This window comes from Aricia agestis, chromosome 3 (genome assembly GCF_905147365.1).
Source record: "Aricia agestis chromosome 3, ilAriAges1.1, whole genome shotgun sequence".
Lineage (NCBI taxonomy): Eukaryota > Metazoa > Arthropoda > Insecta > Lepidoptera > Lycaenidae > Aricia > Aricia agestis.
The window spans coordinates 7,342,562-7,362,509 of NC_056408.1; the positions used below are offsets into that span (position 1 = coordinate 7,342,562).

The 19,948-nt window shown below is 34.8% G+C and overlaps 2 protein-coding genes across 2 annotated transcripts; both read left to right on the forward strand.

Annotated features, from left to right (window-relative positions):
* Positions 1–3,149: 3,149 nt before the first annotated feature.
* On the forward strand, positions 3,150–8,636 carry LOC121740327 (splicing factor 3A subunit 3). Its single transcript, XM_042132996.1, has 11 exons — positions 3,150–3,363; positions 3,607–3,654; positions 3,962–4,120; positions 4,301–4,373; positions 4,540–4,631; positions 4,889–5,110; positions 6,308–6,468; positions 6,602–6,730; positions 7,727–7,919; positions 8,132–8,333; positions 8,444–8,636. Exons 1-11 carry the CDS (start codon positions 3,268–3,270, stop codon positions 8,575–8,577), a joined length of 1,509 nt encoding a protein of 502 aa, XP_041988930.1. The 5' UTR covers positions 3,150–3,267; the 3' UTR covers positions 8,578–8,636.
* Positions 8,637–10,580: 1,944 nt separating this feature from the next.
* Positions 10,581–16,580, forward strand: LOC121740324 (WD repeat-containing protein 36). The gene is made up of 8 exons (XM_042132993.1): positions 10,581–11,748; positions 11,870–12,039; positions 12,385–12,621; positions 13,966–14,148; positions 14,419–14,614; positions 15,177–15,255; positions 15,383–15,545; positions 15,865–16,580. The coding sequence occupies exons 1-8, from the start codon at positions 10,802–10,804 to the stop codon at positions 16,560–16,562; spliced, it is 2,673 nt and encodes an 890-aa protein (XP_041988927.1). The 5' UTR covers positions 10,581–10,801; the 3' UTR covers positions 16,563–16,580.
* Positions 16,581–19,948: the final 3,368 nt, after the last annotated feature.

The window sequence follows — 19,948 nt, forward strand, 5'->3', positions numbered from 1 at the left end:
ACATAGAGACAAAATAGGCAAAAATGATATTTTTTTATATAATATTATAAAAATCATTTTTGATATCAATATTATATATAATTTATCAGCGTAGCTAGCACGGGGTTTCCCAGTCGATTCTTCGGAAGAAAGTAATGGCAGTTTCTTTCCCGTGTCTACATATCTTATTCCCGAGCATGGCACCACCCATCGACTTGAGTTTCAGGGGACAAAGACAAGAAACTCTTTCCATAGCAACCAATAAAGCAACGGCAATTATTTTTTTTTGACATTTGGTTTCTTGGTTCTTTTTTTTTAATTATGGCACCTCGGCTATAAAACCATAGCCAGTGTCGAGTAAATGGCGGCAAATTAAAAAAATCGACGTGTAGCAACCTTGTCTATAGCCGGAATTATAGTTTTGATCTACGAAATACGAATAATAAAAACTAAGGAACTTTATTATTCGTAGTTTGTAGATCAAAACTATAATTCCAGCTATAGACAGGGTTGCTATTCATCGATTTTTTGAATTTGCCGCCATTTACTCGACACTGGCCATGGTTTTATAGCCAAGTGCCATAATAAAAATAAAAACAGAATCAAGAAACTAAATGTCAAAAGCGGATCGTCATGCTTGACATATAGATTTTCAAAAGCGAAAGTTATCGAGATACGAAAGAAACTTTTACTCCAATGTTTTTCCGGTAAAACTGTCAAAATTTAGTTTCTTTCGTTTGTCTACGTGCTTGTGCTAGCTATGCTAGACGCTCACTTATAACATGTTAGTTTATCGATGTCTTCTTCTTCTTCTTTTAAAATATGGCTCCTTGGTGAATCGCCAATGTCAGAGTGCGTTGACGAATACTCTGCCTAAAGAGAGGTTTTGTGGAAAAACAAGGGTACGGTAATTATGAAACGCGTACGGTGTCTGTTGACAATTCCTTAACCTAAAACAAACACAAACATGAAGAGTTAGTACCACACCTTATAATTTAATTTGGTTAGTATGTATATATTATGTACACAAAGTTTTTACGAAGGGAGTATTTACAAAGGATAAGACGGTTTTTAAATTGCTAGGGCGAGGGATGTTCAATAATGGCCACTTAAATAATAATTAATAAACTTAAAATAAATTAAATAGTTTTATTAAAATTAAGGAGGCTCCTATATAAAAAAAAAAACATATTTGCCTATTTAGTCTCTATGTACTATAATACATAGAGACAAAATAGGCAGAAATTATATTTTTTTTATATAATAAAAAATATATATTTTTGATATCAATATAATATATATTATAACAGGACGCTCACTTATAACATGTTAGTTTATCGATGTCCTCGACAAATATCAACCGAGTGTCCCATCACTATAGACCGCCATGTTTAGTTCTTGGCAATATGGCGCCGGCCACACTTTTTTGTAGTTATTTTTTTTTTTTATTTAAAACACTTTATGCAAATATTTACATAGGCGGGCTTAATGCCGTGTGGCATTCTCTACCAGCCAACCTTAGGGTGATGATGAAAGTGTAGAATAGGCGCATTCTAAGACTGAATTGGTTTAGACATTAAATAAATAGTTATATAATTATTTTATACATATTTTATCATAATAGACCTACATAAACCGTAATTTTTTGCAAAATTTAAAAAAATATTAATTAAAAAACTATATAATAGGCGACCTAACAAAAATTATTGTGGACCTATACAGACCTAACGATATAGAATGCAAAAATATAAAAAATAATAAGTTTCGGTTTAGATGAGATGTTAAGATTTCATCTATCAAAGATTGCCACCTAATACAGGAGGATTTGAATAGGTTTAGTCATTATTGCAAAATAAATAAACTCATGCTTCATGATGACGTTTTCTCGCAATGCAAATTTAATTAAGTTCTCATATACTATTAATAATACCAATCTTGAGCCCACTGATAAAATGAGAGACCTAGGTGTTATTATGGATTCAAAGTTAATTTTCGACAAACATATTAATCATATAAGTAGTAAATAAATCTTCGAAGGCACTTGGTTTCGTCATAAGGATGAGCAAAGCATTCACAGGAATTAAGGTTATTAAAATTCTGTTTTGCTCTCTTGTGCGCAGTGTACTCGAATATTGCTCGGAGGTATGGAACCCCGTATGACATATATATAAATAGGATTGAGTCTGTTCAAAAGCGTTTTCTACGATACCTGCAGTTTAGAAGTAATTATTATTTATCCAATTATGAAGAAAGATGTAGACATTTCCACTTTTTACCATTGAAACTTAGACGAAATATAACTGATCTTTCCTACTTAGTTAAAATTATCAATATTAACATTGACAACACATATTTGTTAGAGAAATTAAATTTTAGTATCCCCACCAAGTATTTTAGAAATTTCGTTCCATTTTTACTAAGGGCTAGTTCTCAACTTAATGAGTTTTTAAAAATAAATCCTTCCTTTGACATATTTTCTACTAAGCCTTATAAGATTAGACAGTCGGTAACTAGCTCGTTTTTCAAAGCTGATAATTTGTCACTAAACTAGAATCTAGATACTAATCCATTTTAGTTTTTAACTAGTGATAAGTGTAGACTACTAATTAATAGTAACTATAAGCCATTTAAAAGTTTTCGCAAATAGTTCAAAAATGTAAGTGCACAAAAAGTAACAGAGAAAAAACATAAAAATTATTTTATATATATATATATATATATACATATATAAGAATGTGAAAGAGTGATGTTGTGTTTTTATATCATTTTCCTAAAATTGTGTTATCTGGGTTTTTAATGTGTAATATTGGTAGGATTTTAGCCATTAAATATTCGTTATCGTGCACAAGTGCAGGAAAGTGATGTAATAACCAGAAACGTGCTCTTTTGTGTTCCGTCCAAAACTCCATCAAAATTTTCAGTAAAGCGTCCTACCACTTTACTGAATCGACCGACTTGACTTCTTGACTGTATTGACTTTATACTTAGACTTTGACTAGACTTTAGACCTGACTGACCTGACGATAATATAGAAAAAATTGTATAAAGAATATTGTTTTCCCGCCATAATATTATACTCGACACTACCCATGGTTATAGCCGAAGTGCCATTATATGAAAAAAAAAAAAAGAAGAAGAAGAAGTCAATTCTTGATAGAGCAGCGTTCTTGTTGTACCTATGTACCTATTGTAGTTGTTTTTCTTTTGGGTTATTACTTATTCATCGTGTTTATTGCAATAAAAACTTAATTAACTCAAAGTAATTAAGGTTCAAGCACAAGTAGTAAGATGGAGACGATTTTGGAACAGCAAAGAAGTTATCATGAAGAGAGAGAACGGACCATGGATGCTATGGTGAAGGAGATTCTTCATAAGAAAACAGGGGTTAGTACATTATATTGTATCAGCGTCTTATTTGATTTTAAAAGCAAATAAGACGCATTTATTTGTCATAATATTATTTTACAATTCATCGTCACAATAATGATAAGTCCAAATCCTAAAATCATAATTTCATCAACTCAATCTTAGTAATAGCACAATAGTAATAGCCATACACTCATACAGTGACTTTTTATTCGGTCTGAGCATATAGCATACTCATTTATAAATTTCTTTTTTTTACAGCATCGAGAGACTATCAACGCCGATCATCGACTTAAAAACTTACATGATGTAAGTTAATAAATTAATATACACACAAAATATATATATATATTTTTTTCTCCCCTTGGACATCTGCAATCGGCTAATTATAACCATAATCAGATATTATCTATTATTGGGTTTTATTTGTCCAAACTCCATTAAGTAAGTCCAAGTTTGCTGTATTGGCCATTTTCGCCCTATCTTTTGTCAATATCCAGTATATTCCACAAACACAAAATATATTTGTCAAAAAAAAATATTATGTGTATACAGAAAATATACTATTTAAATTTGAGATTTTTAAAGTTAAAGATGCACGTTTGTATGATTCCAGAGATACATTGAATCAACGATCAGATTGAAAGAGTTGTATGAAGACAAGGATGGACTAAGAAAAGAGGAAATTGCTGCATTGTCCGGTCCAAATGAGTTTCAGGAGTTTTATATTAGGCTCAAGCAAATAAAAGAATTTCATCGGAAACATCCTCATGAGGTAATAACTTACTCTGTTATTTATCTAAGTCTTACCCTAGATTACGTAAGATGTTATATAGATGGTTTATGTCTGGGCACTACTAGTTGTTACTCTGAATGAACTTTTTTGTATTTCCATATGGGAAACAGCATTTTATATTGTTTTAAATAAGTGTTCTTATAATAAAGTTTATTGCAGATTTGTGTTCCAATGTCAGTTGAGTTTGAAGCATTAGCCAAAGTTCGGGAAAACCCTGGAGAAGATACGTCAAGTAAGTACTTGTGCTGTTCTGGAGAATTCTAAGTGAGAGAATAAGAGCAACGTAAATGTCACTATTATGGAGTTAAGTAAATGATCATGCTCTGGTCTCCCACACTAACTTTTCATTTACCTTAATTTTGCTATTTATTTTGACTACCAAATATTACATTTTTCAGCTTTAGTTGAATTTACTGATGAAGAAGGATATGGAAAGTATTTGGATTTGCATGAATGCTATGAAAAGTATATAAACTTAAAGGGAATTGAGGTAAGAATATTATATGATTATCATTTTACACAGAATAAACTTACAATATTATTTTGGTTTGTCTCCGTCTAGAACAAAATGTGAAAATTATGGGGAATTATAGGTTCATAATAATATGTCTATTTCATGTCACTATTTTTATTAGTACTCATTCTAATGTAATACTGGGAAGTTAATAAAAAGAGAGTCAATGTTGCTATTGAGATACTAAAAAAACTTGCCAGTACATTTAATAATCAAAACCTTTTATTTTTCAGAAAATAGATTACATCACTTATTTGAGCATATTTGATCATTTATTTGATATACCAAGGGAAAGGAAGAACAGCGAATACAGAAACTACATCAGGGCATTACTTACTTATCTGAAAGACTTTGTGAGCCGAGTCAAGCCCCTGCAGGACCAAGCTCAAGAGATGGCTTTGGCTCATCAGGAGTTCTTAAAACAATGGGAGGCAGGCACTTTCCCTGGATGGCCGGTATGTATTATCGGAATGCCTATGAATCATTATAGCCACATGACCTGCGTAATTTGGTTCATCATCATCATATCAGCCTATAGTCGTCCACTGCTGGACATAGGCCTCTCTCAATGAACGCCAAGATGACCGATCTCCTGCATAATTTGGTTGCCTTATGTTAAACCCACGGAATATATAACACTAAAGGAAGGGCCATAGCAAGTAAGTTTCATTGAAACTGCTGTCGCCAAACTCACACAGTAACATTTTACGCACACAAAAGAAATAACCAATCACAAAGAGATTTCTCTTTTAATTACAATGTCGAAGAAACAACCCTAACCCTTTTGAAATAAAGAAGAATTTAAATTTAGCAATACCGGCTCTGACTACCGAGTTCAGTTATTCAACGCGGCGCAACAACAAATAGATGGCGCTTGACAGCTAAATATGATAAGACTTGAAGTTGTACGCAATTTTACAACTTACGTCAACTAACGTAAGGTTTAAATCCGTACTCACGAATTTCCTTTTGCGTGCGAGTTAAGTTATGTCCAGCAGGACATAACTTATAACTTTCCTGTAGTGTTATATATTCCGTGGCTAAACCTATCAGGGAGATCACTCAGATGAATTGTCATAATCAAACGAAATGGCGTAGGGAATAGGTAAGGAGGTGTTGACGAAGTAGTGAAAACATGACATATATTTGTTATTGATTCACTCAGAATTTACTTAAAGAACTGTCTAAAGGACTTTTTGTTTCATATTATCTTAGAGTATGTTAGATTATGCTTTGTATGAATAATAACAAACAACCTAAGAAATGTGGATTGAGCAGGCAAGACTGAATGTATGTATGATTTACCTACCACCTGATCTTACCTCTCAAAAAGTTTTCATGCCACGCGTTCCATTTAGCGTTAAAAACGATCAAAACGCTCAAAATAGGAGGCATTTTAAGAGCCAATGGATAGCATGTGTGATGTTTTGAAATTGGTGTTTTGAAATCTGTTCCGTTTCAAGTTACTTTTGATTCGTAATTTTTGTAAAAAAAACAATATTTTATAAAATATTAACCTTGCATTGGCCCTTCTTTTATATTTCTTAACATTTTAATAGCAAAATTTTCATAAATATTACATTTGCATGTTCCCTATTGTTTTGCTTTCATTCTTACAGTATCATTAATCAAATGTTCATTATTGATTTTAGAAAGAAACTGGTGGTGCATTGACCAATATTGGTGCACATTTGGATCTGTCAGCCTTTTCATCATGGGAGGAGTTGGCGTCTTTGGGTCTGGACAGACTTAAGTCTGCTCTGATGGCTTTGGGGTTGAAATGCGGTGGGACTTTGGAAGAGAGAGCACAAAGGTATATAATTATGACCTTTTTTTTTATTTGCATAGTTCAAATATTAAAATTGTAAATACTAAATATAATATATGTTTTTTTAATTTAACATAAACAACTCTAAAATATTAAACTATTGCTAAATTTATTACAGATTGTTCAGTACCAAAGGACAAACGGCTCTTGATAAATCATTGGTCGCTAAAAAGGGTGGCAACAAAGCAAAGGCCTCCACTCAACAGCGTCATAAAGATATTGCTGCAATAGAAGCACAAGTGTACAGGTATAAAAATATTCTATTTTACATATTTAGGTGTCTTTGGGTCCTGACTCCAGCCCCTTAATTTTATTACTTTGATGAACATGAAGTTCATGGCCAATGGTCACAATTTTGACCGCATTTTATCATATATTATAAAGTAGCTTTCTCTAGTTTAGTGGTGAACTCTAAGGGGGATATTACATTATCATTTATATTGGATCATTTCTATGATCATATATAGGATCCAATATATATGATTATTTGATCATATCTACATATTACATTATCATATTTAATTGATCCTATTTTACGTCATATGTGGTTTCAATAGCCAATGGAGAGCGCTAACGCTGACAGGTATTGACGTCAGGGTTACTAGATCTCAGAGAATTCGATTTGTCAAAAGACATCGTCATTTTTAATATGGCTTGTTTTTTGTTATTTAAGCAAGATTATCCAAGTATATATTTAGAAAAATAATTACATTACATTATTTGAAACATATTAACGAACAAGAAATTAAAAACTCTTTTTTATATTAAATAACTGGCAACACCTATTTCTATGATCATATTGGATCCAATCTCTCAGCAAATGTCAAAAATCTATGATCAAGGAAGAAATGAATCATATGTCTATATTACATTATCCAATATCATTGACTCAATGATCTCGGATCCAATATATATGATAATCTAATATCCCCCTAAGTGCCTAAAATTCGTATAAATCGCCTCATTCGTTTCTTCTTCTTCTTTTTTTTTCTTATAATGGCACTTCAGCTATAACTGGAGGATTTTTAAATGTGTTAGTCGCGCTAAAACTCGAAAACGGCTGAACGGATTGGGCTGATTTTAGTCTTAAAATATTCGTAGAAGTCCAGGGAAGGTTTTAAAGTGACACGAAGTTCACCGGGACAGCTAGTATAATATAAATCTCATTCGTTTCGCATGTTTTTGATGCAAAAATATAAAAATAGATTGGCTATTTTTTTAATAAGCTGGATGCTGTTGACAGATTCGCCAATATAGTGAGTAGTACACGGTCAGCGACCATAGAGAACGTGACGCGACGGGCAGCCCGCGCGGCCGGCGAGCGACGCGACGAAAGCGAAGATGAGAGTGACGCGTCTGTTGGTGCTGATGTCGACTCTGATGATGATGAGGTGCCATACAATCCCAAAAACCTACCACTTGGATGGGATGGAAAGGTAACATTTAAACTTAATCTTTGCCTACCTTGACAATTGATATTAGATGTAAGGCAAAGTCATCTTTGCAGTTGTTGTTAGGTGAATTATAATCTTTTACTTTGTTAAGAGCCTAAGCACTAGCAGTAACCAGTAACGGCTTTGGCGATGGTTATAGAATTCAATTTTTTTTTCAAAAGCAGTTCTTATTATAGTTGATATTTTTGTTGTAGCCCATACCCTACTGGCTGTACAAACTTCACGGCTTGAACATCAGTTACTCCTGCGAGATTTGCGGTAACTACACGTATAAGGGACCAAAGGCCTTCCAACGCCACTTTGCAGAGTGGCGCCACGCCCACGGCATGAGGTGTCTGGGAATACCGAATACCGCTCATTTTGCCAATGTCACTCAAATCGAAGATGCCCTTGCCTGTAAGTAAAAACTATTTTTGGCTTATCCTTTGAAATTTGAATATATTTTTTTAATAACTATTTATAAGTTGCTGTACTTTGTTGATTAAAAGAAGAAAACGTTGTTTCAGTGTGGGAAAAAATTAAGAACCAGAAGGAAAACGAAAGGTTTGTTGCGGAAAATGATGAAGAATTTGAGGATTCACAAGGAAACGTTGTCAATAGAAAGACTTATGAGGACTTGAAACGACAAGGTCTTTTGTAATTATTTATGTGTATAAAATTTAAGACATTCGAAATAAATAAAATTCCTTAGTACTCATATTGAGATTATTTATTTTTTCCTGTTAAAATAATAATAAGTGTGAAAAAATATTTCTTGTTTTGGTAAATTTGCTTTGCATCTGTTTTGTTCATTTTAGCTTGGTTTTAGCCATTGACATTATAAGAAACTAGGTCCTTGGTTTTCCGTTTTAATTTGTTGCTTACTTTGCCAGATTGATTAAAAAAAAATTAATGTCAAACATAGGTTGTCATTTGTCAATATGACACTGACATCTCCTGTCACATAAACAAAAAGTTCAAATGGACGTAGTTATGCAAAAATGTTCCAATCCACAACTAGTTGAAACCAAGATAAATACATTTTTGTGTTTTGACTCGGCATTTTTTTGTTTGAACTAGGATAATTCAATACTGTAGGTTTTATTCAAGTATTTCAATAATACTGTTCTATCCTAATAGTATTATTTTAAAATTGCTTTTTGAAATGTAGGTATTTTGGAAATATCGTTTTGGAACGTTTTTGAAAAAATATTTTTTGTATGAAGTAGCACTCAGTATATTTTGTAAAAATGTTCAACATTTTTTAATTTTAAATAAATACGACTTATTAGGAAATAAGAAAGTTTATTGTGAAAAACTTAAGACTAACAAAAAATCGGTCGAAATAAAAAATCTAAATCATCAACTTTTGCAATGAACGAAGCTTTAACAATGAAATGAAACAAAAATATTTTAGAAAATAACTTGAAATAATTCAAATAAAACTTCAGTTTTATATATAATTTCAATTTATTGTAGATGGGAAATGAAATGGCCAAAACTTTTCTCCAAAAGTTTTCAACATTACAAATGAGTTCTAATTTCCTATTTAATTATTTTATAATTTTGGGCACTTTTAGACTCGTACATTTAGCACATAAAAAAATTTCAATAAAGAAAGAATAAAATACAAAAAATATGACGTCACACTATGGCGGACAGTGTTGTGGACAGTGTTTTCGGCACCATTTAAAAGGCATATTTTTCAATCAAGATTTTTATGGGTTTCTGTGAAAATTGATGATTAAGAAGCGATCAGCATGAAGAAAAGAAATAGCAGAAATAGTAAATACACTTTGATTATTAGACAAATTGAGTGCTCAAATGCATGCTCATAATTGATTTGTTTGAATACATATTACATATTATTATAAAATTTTTGATATATGAATATGACGACCTCTGTGGCTCAGTGGTGAGCGCGTTGGTAGCTCAAGCCGGGGATCGCGGGTTCGAGTCCCGCCCGACGGAACAAAAAGTTTTCAAAGTTCCTGGGTCATGGATGTGTATTAAATATGTGTATCATATAATAAAACTCTTAAATATATGTATAGTATAAAAGTATTAAATATATTTCCGTTGTCTGGTACCTGTAACACAAGTCCTTCAGGTACTTACCACAGGGCCAGACTGACGTGGTGTGAAGCGTCCATAGATATTATATTATATTATTATAAAACAAAGTCGTTTTTTTCCCTCATGCCCCTCTGTTCCCTTTAATCTTTAAAACTACACAACGGATTTTGATGATTCTTTCAGTGTTAGATAGCCCATTTATTGAGGAAGGCTATGTTTTTTTACGCTTAGGGCCTGTTTCACCACTTCCTGATAAGGCTATCCACCAATTAACTTGACAGATCAAGTATGGAGAATCTGTCAAAAAAGTTGTGAATAGCCTATTAGGCACTTTATCAGAAAATGGTGAAACAGGCCCTAAGACTAGTAGGAGAATGTGGAAAAAACGGGGGAATTTATTTGAAAGAGCTTATCTAACATTAAAATGTTTCTTGCGGATTAATACATTTTTTATGACTTGCATATTGCATTAATCTGACAAAGTGTGGATTGGAACATAATGTCAAAATAAAATACCTAAAACTGTCACTTGAGGACTGAAACAGATTAATGAAACAAGTAGTAGATGTAAAAATACGCAGATCTGTATATTGAACTCATTTTAGCATGACATGTGGATTGGAACAAATATATACTAGTAATCGTAATCTGTGTAGTAATCTGTGATTGGAACATTTCTGCATAACTACGTCCAAATGGTTCATGTGATGTTGTTATTATTTTACAAGTCTAAAAAAGAACCGTATTTATGCACTTAAATAAATTCAATGTTTCTTTAAATTTGAAAAGATTTAAGAACTAAGGCAAAAATGCCCGAAGAAAAATCATGTAGTAGAGTTTTTGCCGGTGCAAGAGTTTTAGGTTATGTTAGTACACATGTGCCATTTGTGTCGCGTTATATCAAAAGGAGAGGCGAAACCTTGCTATGTACAAGCGTGGGGAAGTGGTTTCATACGTACGGATGCGACAAATTCCGTTTGCTCAGCGTCAGCGGCGAGCATCCCGGTCCGATCACTTGCATGAGCGGCGACAACTTCCACGTCTATACGGCCAGCGAAAACAACATCTACGCTTGGAGAAGAGGCAGTGAGTTGAAGCACGTATACAAAGGTCACGAAGCTCCAGTCCATAAAATCCTCCCGTTCGCAGTTCACTTAATTTCGATAGACGAAAACAATGTGTTGAAAGTGTTCGATATAAAGGAGGAAACTGAATTTCTGGAGTTAAATTTCGATGCGAAGAGCTTCCAGATTACTACGATATGTCATCCACCCACTTACCTGAATAAAATATTGCTTGGAAGCAATCAGGGTGAACTACAACTATGGAACATTCGGACATCAAAGCTAGTGTACACATTCAAAGGTTGGGGATCAAACGTGGTCGTCACGGAGCCTGCCCCGGCGGTAGACGTCGTTGCCATCGCTCTACAAAATGGAAAGATAATTTTACACAACCTCCGATATGATACCATAGTTATGGAATTTGTACATGACTGGGGAAAAGTGAGTTCCTTGTCATTTAGGATGGACGGTGTACCCATAATGGTCACAGGAAGCAACAAAGGACATTTAGTTATGTGGGATTTAGAAGAGAAAAGAGTGATGTCTCAAATCCAGTCTGCTCATTTTGGGAAAATAGCGGGATTACAATGTTTAATGTCTGAGCCTCTAATGGTAACTAATTCAGAGGACAACTCACTTAAGATGTGGATTTTTGATATGCCTGATGGAGGTGCCAGGCTTTTGAAAAAGAGGTGATAGCCTATAATTTTTAAATTTTGTATTCTTATAATGATTCATATTTTGCTGTGTTTTTGGCTGAATACCAATGTAAGTTAAATAAAGAGATCTACAAGTAATTTGTAATCTTTTCAGGCAAGGTCATGCTCTGCCACCACATTTAATAAGATACTGTGAGCCGACCGGGGAGAACATTCTGGCTGCTGGTAATGACAGCAGCTTGCACATCATGAACACAGTCACGGAGACATTCAACAAAAGTATGGGCAAAGCTTCCCATAATAGAGAGGCTTCCAAGAAGAAAAGTAAGTTATTCTCACATTTAAAAATATTTAATTTGTAATGGCAGTAATAGTAATTGTTGATTGTTGGCAATAATAATAATTGTTGATTGTTGGCAATAATAATTGTTGAATCATTTTTTTATTTTTATGAGACTTTATTTTTAAAATAAGTTCCATTCTGTTTTATGGGCTAGAAAACCTTACATTATTAAACTAAATTAGTAATTTAATACTATTGTATACTCATATTAATACCTCGATCATGGCAATCACAGACACAATAGTTATACAATTGTTATGCGGCCGCCGGTGGCCGCTTGGGGCTTGATGGCTAGAAAAGAAATTATTATCTTCTTAAATTTCCAGAGAGACTGCAGTATGACAAGCATATATTACCTCCAATATCAAATCTTAGCTCCTGCATGCAGAGAGATAAACAGTGGGATAGCATAGCATCACTGCACCGAGGGATGTATGTGGCTACCACATGGTCTTACAATAGAATAGCAATGGGCAAACACAAGTTGAAACCACCAGAGATGGATAAGGGAGTGTCAGCAACATGCCTCACTGTCACCCACTGTGGAAACTTTGTTGTTATTGGTAAGTCTTAGGTCGGTATAAATAGTCAGTACTCAAGATGCATCTCGGTCTCAAGACACGGTTCAGGCTCTGTGATTGGTTGGCTGTCAAAATTTGGACCAATCACAGAGCCGAACCGCATCTTGAGACCGGGTCGCATCTTGAGTACTGACTTTTTATACGGGCCTTTAGGTATAGGCCATATAAATTATAATACATTAGGGTTGTTGAGGAAGTGATTATGAGGAAGAGGAGGAGGAAGAGGAATTGTCACGCGCAAATTTAGAGGATGCGGATGAGGAAGAGGATATTTTTTGAGGAAGAGGATGCGGATGAGGAATGGGATGATAGGAAATTATAAATACTAGCTGACCCAAACAAAAAGCCTTTGTCCAGTCTGTACATAAAACTAGGTACATACATTACACAAAAAATAATGAAAAGGGCATTTTCCAGTGGGTCAAACTATGAATCTAAACCATTCTCAAAACACACACAATAAAGAATCATCAAAATCGGTCCAGCAGTTAAGCAGGAGCTCAGTCACATAGTACACAACACACGCACACAAAAATAATCGGCCAAGTGCGAGTCGGACTCGCGCACGAAGGGTTCCGTACCGTTATAGAGAAAAAATTGGCCAAAAATTGTGTTTTTTGTATGGGATTTAATTTTTAATTTTTTTATTTTTTTTTAAATATTATTATTAATCATTAAAGTACACATACAATTAAGGACTTTGTGAAAATTTCAAGTGCGTACCTGTTGCCATTATTATATTAAAAATTGGCCAAAAAAATTAAGTTTGTTGTATGGGAGCCCCCCTTAAATATTAATTTAATTTTGTTTTTAGTATTTTTTGTTATAGCGGCAGCAAAAATACACAATCTGTGAAAATTTCAGAAGGCTAGCTATAGCCGTTCTTGAGATACAGTCTGGAGACAGACAGACAGACGGACATTGGGTCCCGTTTTTACCCTTTGGGTACGGAACCTTAAAAAGATGAGTGAATGATACAATTCTCGTGCTCTGGCGTGTGCGTTGCCATGATTGGATACGCGACGCGCATGCGCAGTGAAATTCCTCATAAATTCCTCTTAAATTTTGAGGAAGCCATAGCGGAAGAGGATTTTTTTATTTTTATTTATGAGGATGCGGTAACGGTTGAGGAACCCAAAATATTGCGGAACTTCCTCATTATGAGGAAGCGGAAGAGGAATCCTCAGCAACCCTATAATACATACTCAAGAAGGTTATACAATAAATTTTGTACTATGTTATATTTCTATAAAAGTTCTTAATTTAGTTTTTTCTTGTTATTATAATCATTTTACTTACATTAATGCTTTTTTTTCTTTTTTTTAGGTTATAGTAATGGCCAAGTTCACAAGTTTAATATGCAGTCTGGTATATACAGAGGGCATTATGGAAAGGAGAAGAAACTTGCACACAAGGGAGCTATCAGGGGTGTGGAGACTGACTTGTGCAATCAAAGAGTAATCACTGTTGGGGCTGATGATAAATTAAAGTTCTGGTACTTCAAAACAGGTATTTACTTTGCACAAAAGATTTCATACCATGCACTATTCAATAATAAATCATGTCCAATAATGATAATGATAATGCCAATAATATAACTATGATATCTTTCCAATTTGTAATATTAGTTATGCTACAGTAATTTATGATGAATGTGTAGGTTTATCTTATGTCTGTATTAGGTATATTTATTAGAAATCACTGAAATTTCTAACTACAGTATTGCTTGATAATATAATACTGACATATTCGTTTGTTCCTTTTAACATTTCCTTTCAGCTACACATCCATACCATGTATTGAGGTTGGAAGAGTCAGTAAGCAGTACAAAATGCCACAGAGACAGTGGCCTCCTAGCCTTAGCCAATGAAGACTTCTCAATAACCCTTGTTGATATAGACACAATGAATATTGTGAGGAAATTTGAAGGCCACGTAGGGAAAATAAATGACATAGATTTTGATTATCAAAGCAGGTAATTTCTTGCATTTACCTAAGAAGCAGTATTTTAGTAAATTCTATTTAAGACTTTTTAGAGCTATAATTACAACATACTGCTTCTTGCTCTGTATAAATACGTAAATATTTCATATTCTTTGTCATGTCGTCATATTTTATACGTGGGAGAGCCATGCTTCGGCACGAATGGGCCGGCTCGACTGGAGACATACCACGTTCTCACAGAAAACCGGCGTGAAACAGCGCTTGCGCTGTGTTTTGCCGAGTGAGTGAGTTTACCGGAGGCCCAATCCCCTACCCTATTCCCTTCCCTACCTTCCCCTATTCCCTTCCCTTTCCTTCCATACTCTCCCCTATTACCCTGTTCCCTCTTAAAAGGCCGGCAACGCACTTGCAGCTCTTCTGATGCTGCGAGTGTCCATGGGAGACGGAAGTTGCTTTCCATCAGGTGACCCGTTTGCTCGTATGCCCCCTTTATTTCATTAAAAAACAATGTCACATTGTAAGGTTTTGTTTGTACTTTGTAGCATTGTATGTGTGATTTCCTTACTAGATACTAATAAACCTTGTTTTTCTAGATGGCTTGTCACCTCTTCAATGGACTGCACAATTTGTACATGGGACATACCAAGTGCACAGCTGGTGGACATATTTTCTGTGAGTTGTTTTGGCATAATGATGTAATTTAGAGTAAACAGAATATTCCTTAGCCGGTTTCAGTAATATACATTCAGAACGAATGTGAGTGTTTGAGATTCAATTAGGTATGTTTTCTATATTTTAGGTGGAGCAACCCTGTACTTCTTTAAGTATGTCTCCAACCGGAGATTACTTGGCAACCACACATGTTGGGGAGCTTGGTGTGTTCCTATGGGCTAACAGACTGCTTTACGAAAAAATATACCTTAAACCCATAGACAGAAATGCTGTTAATATACCACAGTTGAGTGAGTATCCCTTTTGGTAAATTTTAATTTATTATTTGGTTTCAAAATTCCGTAGTATTTGCAAGGATTCCTAATATTATCTCTCTGTCCATTCGTCTTCCCGTTCTGCTGATTACTTTGGTATTACCTTTTCGGAACTTAAAATGTTCATCTAAATTGGTTCAGCAGTTTAACCGTAAATAGGTAATAGAAAAAAAACGCACTTTAGCATTTCATTCAAATAGGTTTAGACATTAAAGTCCAAATTGGTAACACAAACAGAAACACTTTCACGTCTATGTAAGTATGGATGGATGATAAATTATATATTTTTTTTCAGAATTACCAACAACGGCAGCAGAGAAGCCTGATATAGAAGACATTGGCATAATAGATCTAGGCGAGGAGCCAGAATACAAGTCACCGGAACAGATCAGCGAAGAACTCATCACATTGTCTGGACAGTCCACATCCAGATGGCTCAATCTCCTCAACCTAGACATTATAAAGAAGAGAAACAAGCCCAAAACACCTCTCACTGTGCCAAAATCAGCACCATTCTTTTTACCAACCATCCCAAGCTTAGAACTAGAGTTTGATTTAGAAAAGGAGAAACAAGGATCAGAAAAGCTCTTGATACCGAGTTCCTTATCTACCTTGACACCATTCTGTAAACGATTAGACAGCTGTGCAAGTGATGATGATTATATGAAGTGTGTAGACAAGTTAAAGACTTTGTCGCCTTCGGGTATAGAAGCAGAGATGACGAGTATGGGCTTAGACGCAGGCGGATCTATAAGTGTTATGAAACAGTTTATTAAGTTACTAGAAGTTATGTTAAGGAGTAATAAAGATTTTGAACTAGTGCAGTCGTATTTGGGACTGTTCCTAAAGTTGCATACGAAAGAAATAGCTCAGAGCGAAGAATTGAAAGAGGAATTGGACAGTGTCGAGAAAATTGTCAACAACTCCTGGACTAGGTTACAGAACCAACTCATGTACAATATATGTGTTGTTAAAGCATTAAAAGATATGTGAGACTCGCTTTGTTTTAAACATGTTTTTATTATTTGTTTTATAATCTATACTAGGGTCCATTTACGTTAATGGTAACCGTTAAAATCTATACTTATAATAAAATCGTAGAAGTAAAATTTTTGTACATTGAAAATAAACTTGAAAAAACGAGTCAGGGGCATGTTAGAAGAGTAATAGAACACATTTTAACTGTTTTTGACATTTTTGTTTCTCTGTCTGTTTGTCTGTTTGTACAGGCTAATCTCTGAATCCGCTGGACCGATTTTAATGAAATTGGGCATGATAATACCTTACATCCCTGGTCAACATCTTAGATACTTTTTTTAACCGACTTTCAAAAAAGGAGGAGTTAATGTTTACTTTGCTGTTTGTGGTCAGATTTTCAAAATTAGTTTTTTGTTGTATAGATTGCAAGAATTTGATACCATTTTTTTTTTTACAATAAAATCGGCCAAGTGCGAGTCGGACTCGCGCACGAAGGGTTCCGTACCGCTATAGAGAAAAAATAGGCCAAAAGTTGTGTTTTTGTATGGGAGCCCCCCTTAAACTTTAATTATATTCTAATTATATTATTAATTGTTAAAGTACACATATAATTAAGGATTCTGTGAAAATTTCAACTGCCTGCCTGTTGTCATTACTGATATCGAGCAAAAAAGGCCAAAAAAATCATGTTTGTTTTATGGGAGCCCTCCTTAAATATTGATTTTATTTTGTTTTCAGTATATTTTGTTGTTATAGCGGCAACAGATATACACAATCTGTAAAAATTTCAGAACCCTAGCTATAAAGGTTCTTGAGATGCAGCCTGGAGAAGACAGACGGACAGACAACGAAGTCTTAGTAATAGGGTCCCATTTTTACCCTTTGGGTACAGAACCCTAAAAACGGTAACTTGATAAGTAATGGAATTGAAGGAACTCCTCGAAATTTACAACGACAACCGAAGTAATTACCAATTCTAGCAAAGGTCGATCTTTAAAACTTTTCCTAATATTTGTAAACGATTATCCAAACCATGGATGGATATTGACCATTGTGTATCTCAATTCGTTACCGGCCATGGAAATTTTAAAGTCAAACTTTACGGATCTAAGTTACTAGCATCGTTCGAGCACATAGGTAGAAATGGTAGAATATGTACGACCGAAGGCAGTATGTTTGAATAAACATCTCAACATGTTCTCTGGGAGAGTTTTTTCTGCCAAGACGAAAGAACTACAATGCTAGAAAACCTACAGTGTAAATCTGATGTCGCATACTACGGTGATATCGTGGACAGCGCTATAGGAACCATACTCGTAGGAACTTAATCGGTGCCTTCAAGCGTTTTTGTCATTATTGGCAACAGTCTAACACAGCAAATTCCAATTTGTTTACCTTCGAAGAAAGGATTTTTCAAGACGATAGTATCTGAGGTGAATTAAATTAAACATTTCGTGTGTAATATAGATCCAAATAAAAGAGTCGTAGATGGGTGTTAAATTTTCTAAATCTCGATTTTAATAACATACATTCACGCGGACGAAGTTGCGGGCAACAGCTAGTATATCATATTGCTATTCCTGTCGTTTCACGTATTTATGAAAGAAAAAGTATTATATTTTAATTTTTAACACAGGGTTAACTTCAACTGAAATGGTGCAAGCGGCCCAGAGGACTACAATAAATATTTGACTTAGACTGGGTTGCACCAGAGGCGTGGGTAAAGTTAAAGTTAAAGTTATAGTTTTTTTTCTTCCGAGTATTATCTGCGATCAATCCACGGATTATAAGCAGATGTGGTGAGCTGATATTGGCGGTTCAGAGATTCCTACCCAGTGACAGGAACTCTACATTATTTTATTTTCCTTTTTTCTCTGAATCTCTTATCAAGGTCTAGAATGTTATGACGTTTCAGTCTATTGTGACATCTTTTATTGAGAAGATTCTGAGCAAGATCGTTGGGATGGATATCCAGGCGAAGCTTGTATTTCGTGCAAGACTTTGTTATTTCCTCTTTGATGGATGGAATTTTTAAAACTTGGTGAATTTCGCTGTTACGTATAAACCAGATGCTTTGGAGATTGTTCTCAAAATAATGTTTTGGTGTCTTTGTAATATTTGTATGTTGGAGTCGGAAGCACTACCCCATAGTTGAATTCCATAAGTCCAAACGGGTTTGAGGATTGATTCGTATACTAATAATTTGTTGTTTATATTTAGTTTAGATTTTTGTCCAAGAAGCCACTTGAGATCTTTGTATTTGATGTTTAATTTATCTCTTTTAGATTTTATGTGTTGTTTCCATGTCAAGCGACGATCTAGATGAATACCTAAATATTTGACAGAGTCAGCCTGTGGGAGTGGTTCGCCGGCTAAGGTTATGGGGGGGGCAATTGTCCTTTCTTAAGGTGAAGGTCACGTGTGTAGACTTGGTTGCACTTGCTTTTATCCGCCACTTGCTTAACCATTTAGTCATTTCATCTAGTGCAGTCTGGAGCATAGTTGAAGCCATGTTATGGTTTGTGTGGTTAGCCAAGATAGCAGTGTCGTCTGCGTAGGTAGCCACTTTAATATGGCCTGGTGTCGGGATATCTGAGGTGAAGATAGAGTAGAGATAGGAGCCGAGGACTGATCCCTACGGTACACCTGCTTTGATTTCATGGAAGCCAGACCTTGAGTCAGATTCTTTGACTTGAAATACTCTGTCTTTTAAGTAAGACTTGAGAAGAAGGAAGTAATTATGAGGAAGAAGCCTCTTTATTTTATATAGAAGGCCTTTGTGCCACACTTTGTCAAAAGCCTGCTGGACATCTAAGAATGCTGCCGAGCAATATTCTTTATTTTCTAAGGCAGATGATATACTGTCACAAATCCTGTGTACTTCTTCGACTGTTCCATGACCATGTAGCTGCCTATTGCTTCTCTACCGACTACGATGTCCTTATCAACAGACAGACAGAGACGCACTGATACTTGTCGTCCGTCCCGCTCGCACGCACTAACCTTAAGTATTGTAATCTAAATATAGCTCAGCTCTGTAATGTAAATAAATATACATTCCTATTCCGACCATTGGTGTTTTAATACGTCTCTACCTCCGAATGTACATCACTATAATAAGTAGCACTACACATCGCTACAACCACGTCGGAAGCCAAATTGATGTTTGGGGATGATGTTACCGGCTGATAAGCGTTTAAGAAGGAGTTTCTCAAAAATCTTTGATAAGATGGGTAATAGACTAATGGGTCTATAGGACGTAACATCATTTTTCGGTTTTCCAGGTTTGTGTACCATGATGATTTCAGCGACTTTCCATTGTTTAGGAAAGTGAGAAGTTCTTAGGATTCCATTAAACAGCGACGTTAGAAAAACTATTCCCTTGCGTGGTAGCTCTTTTA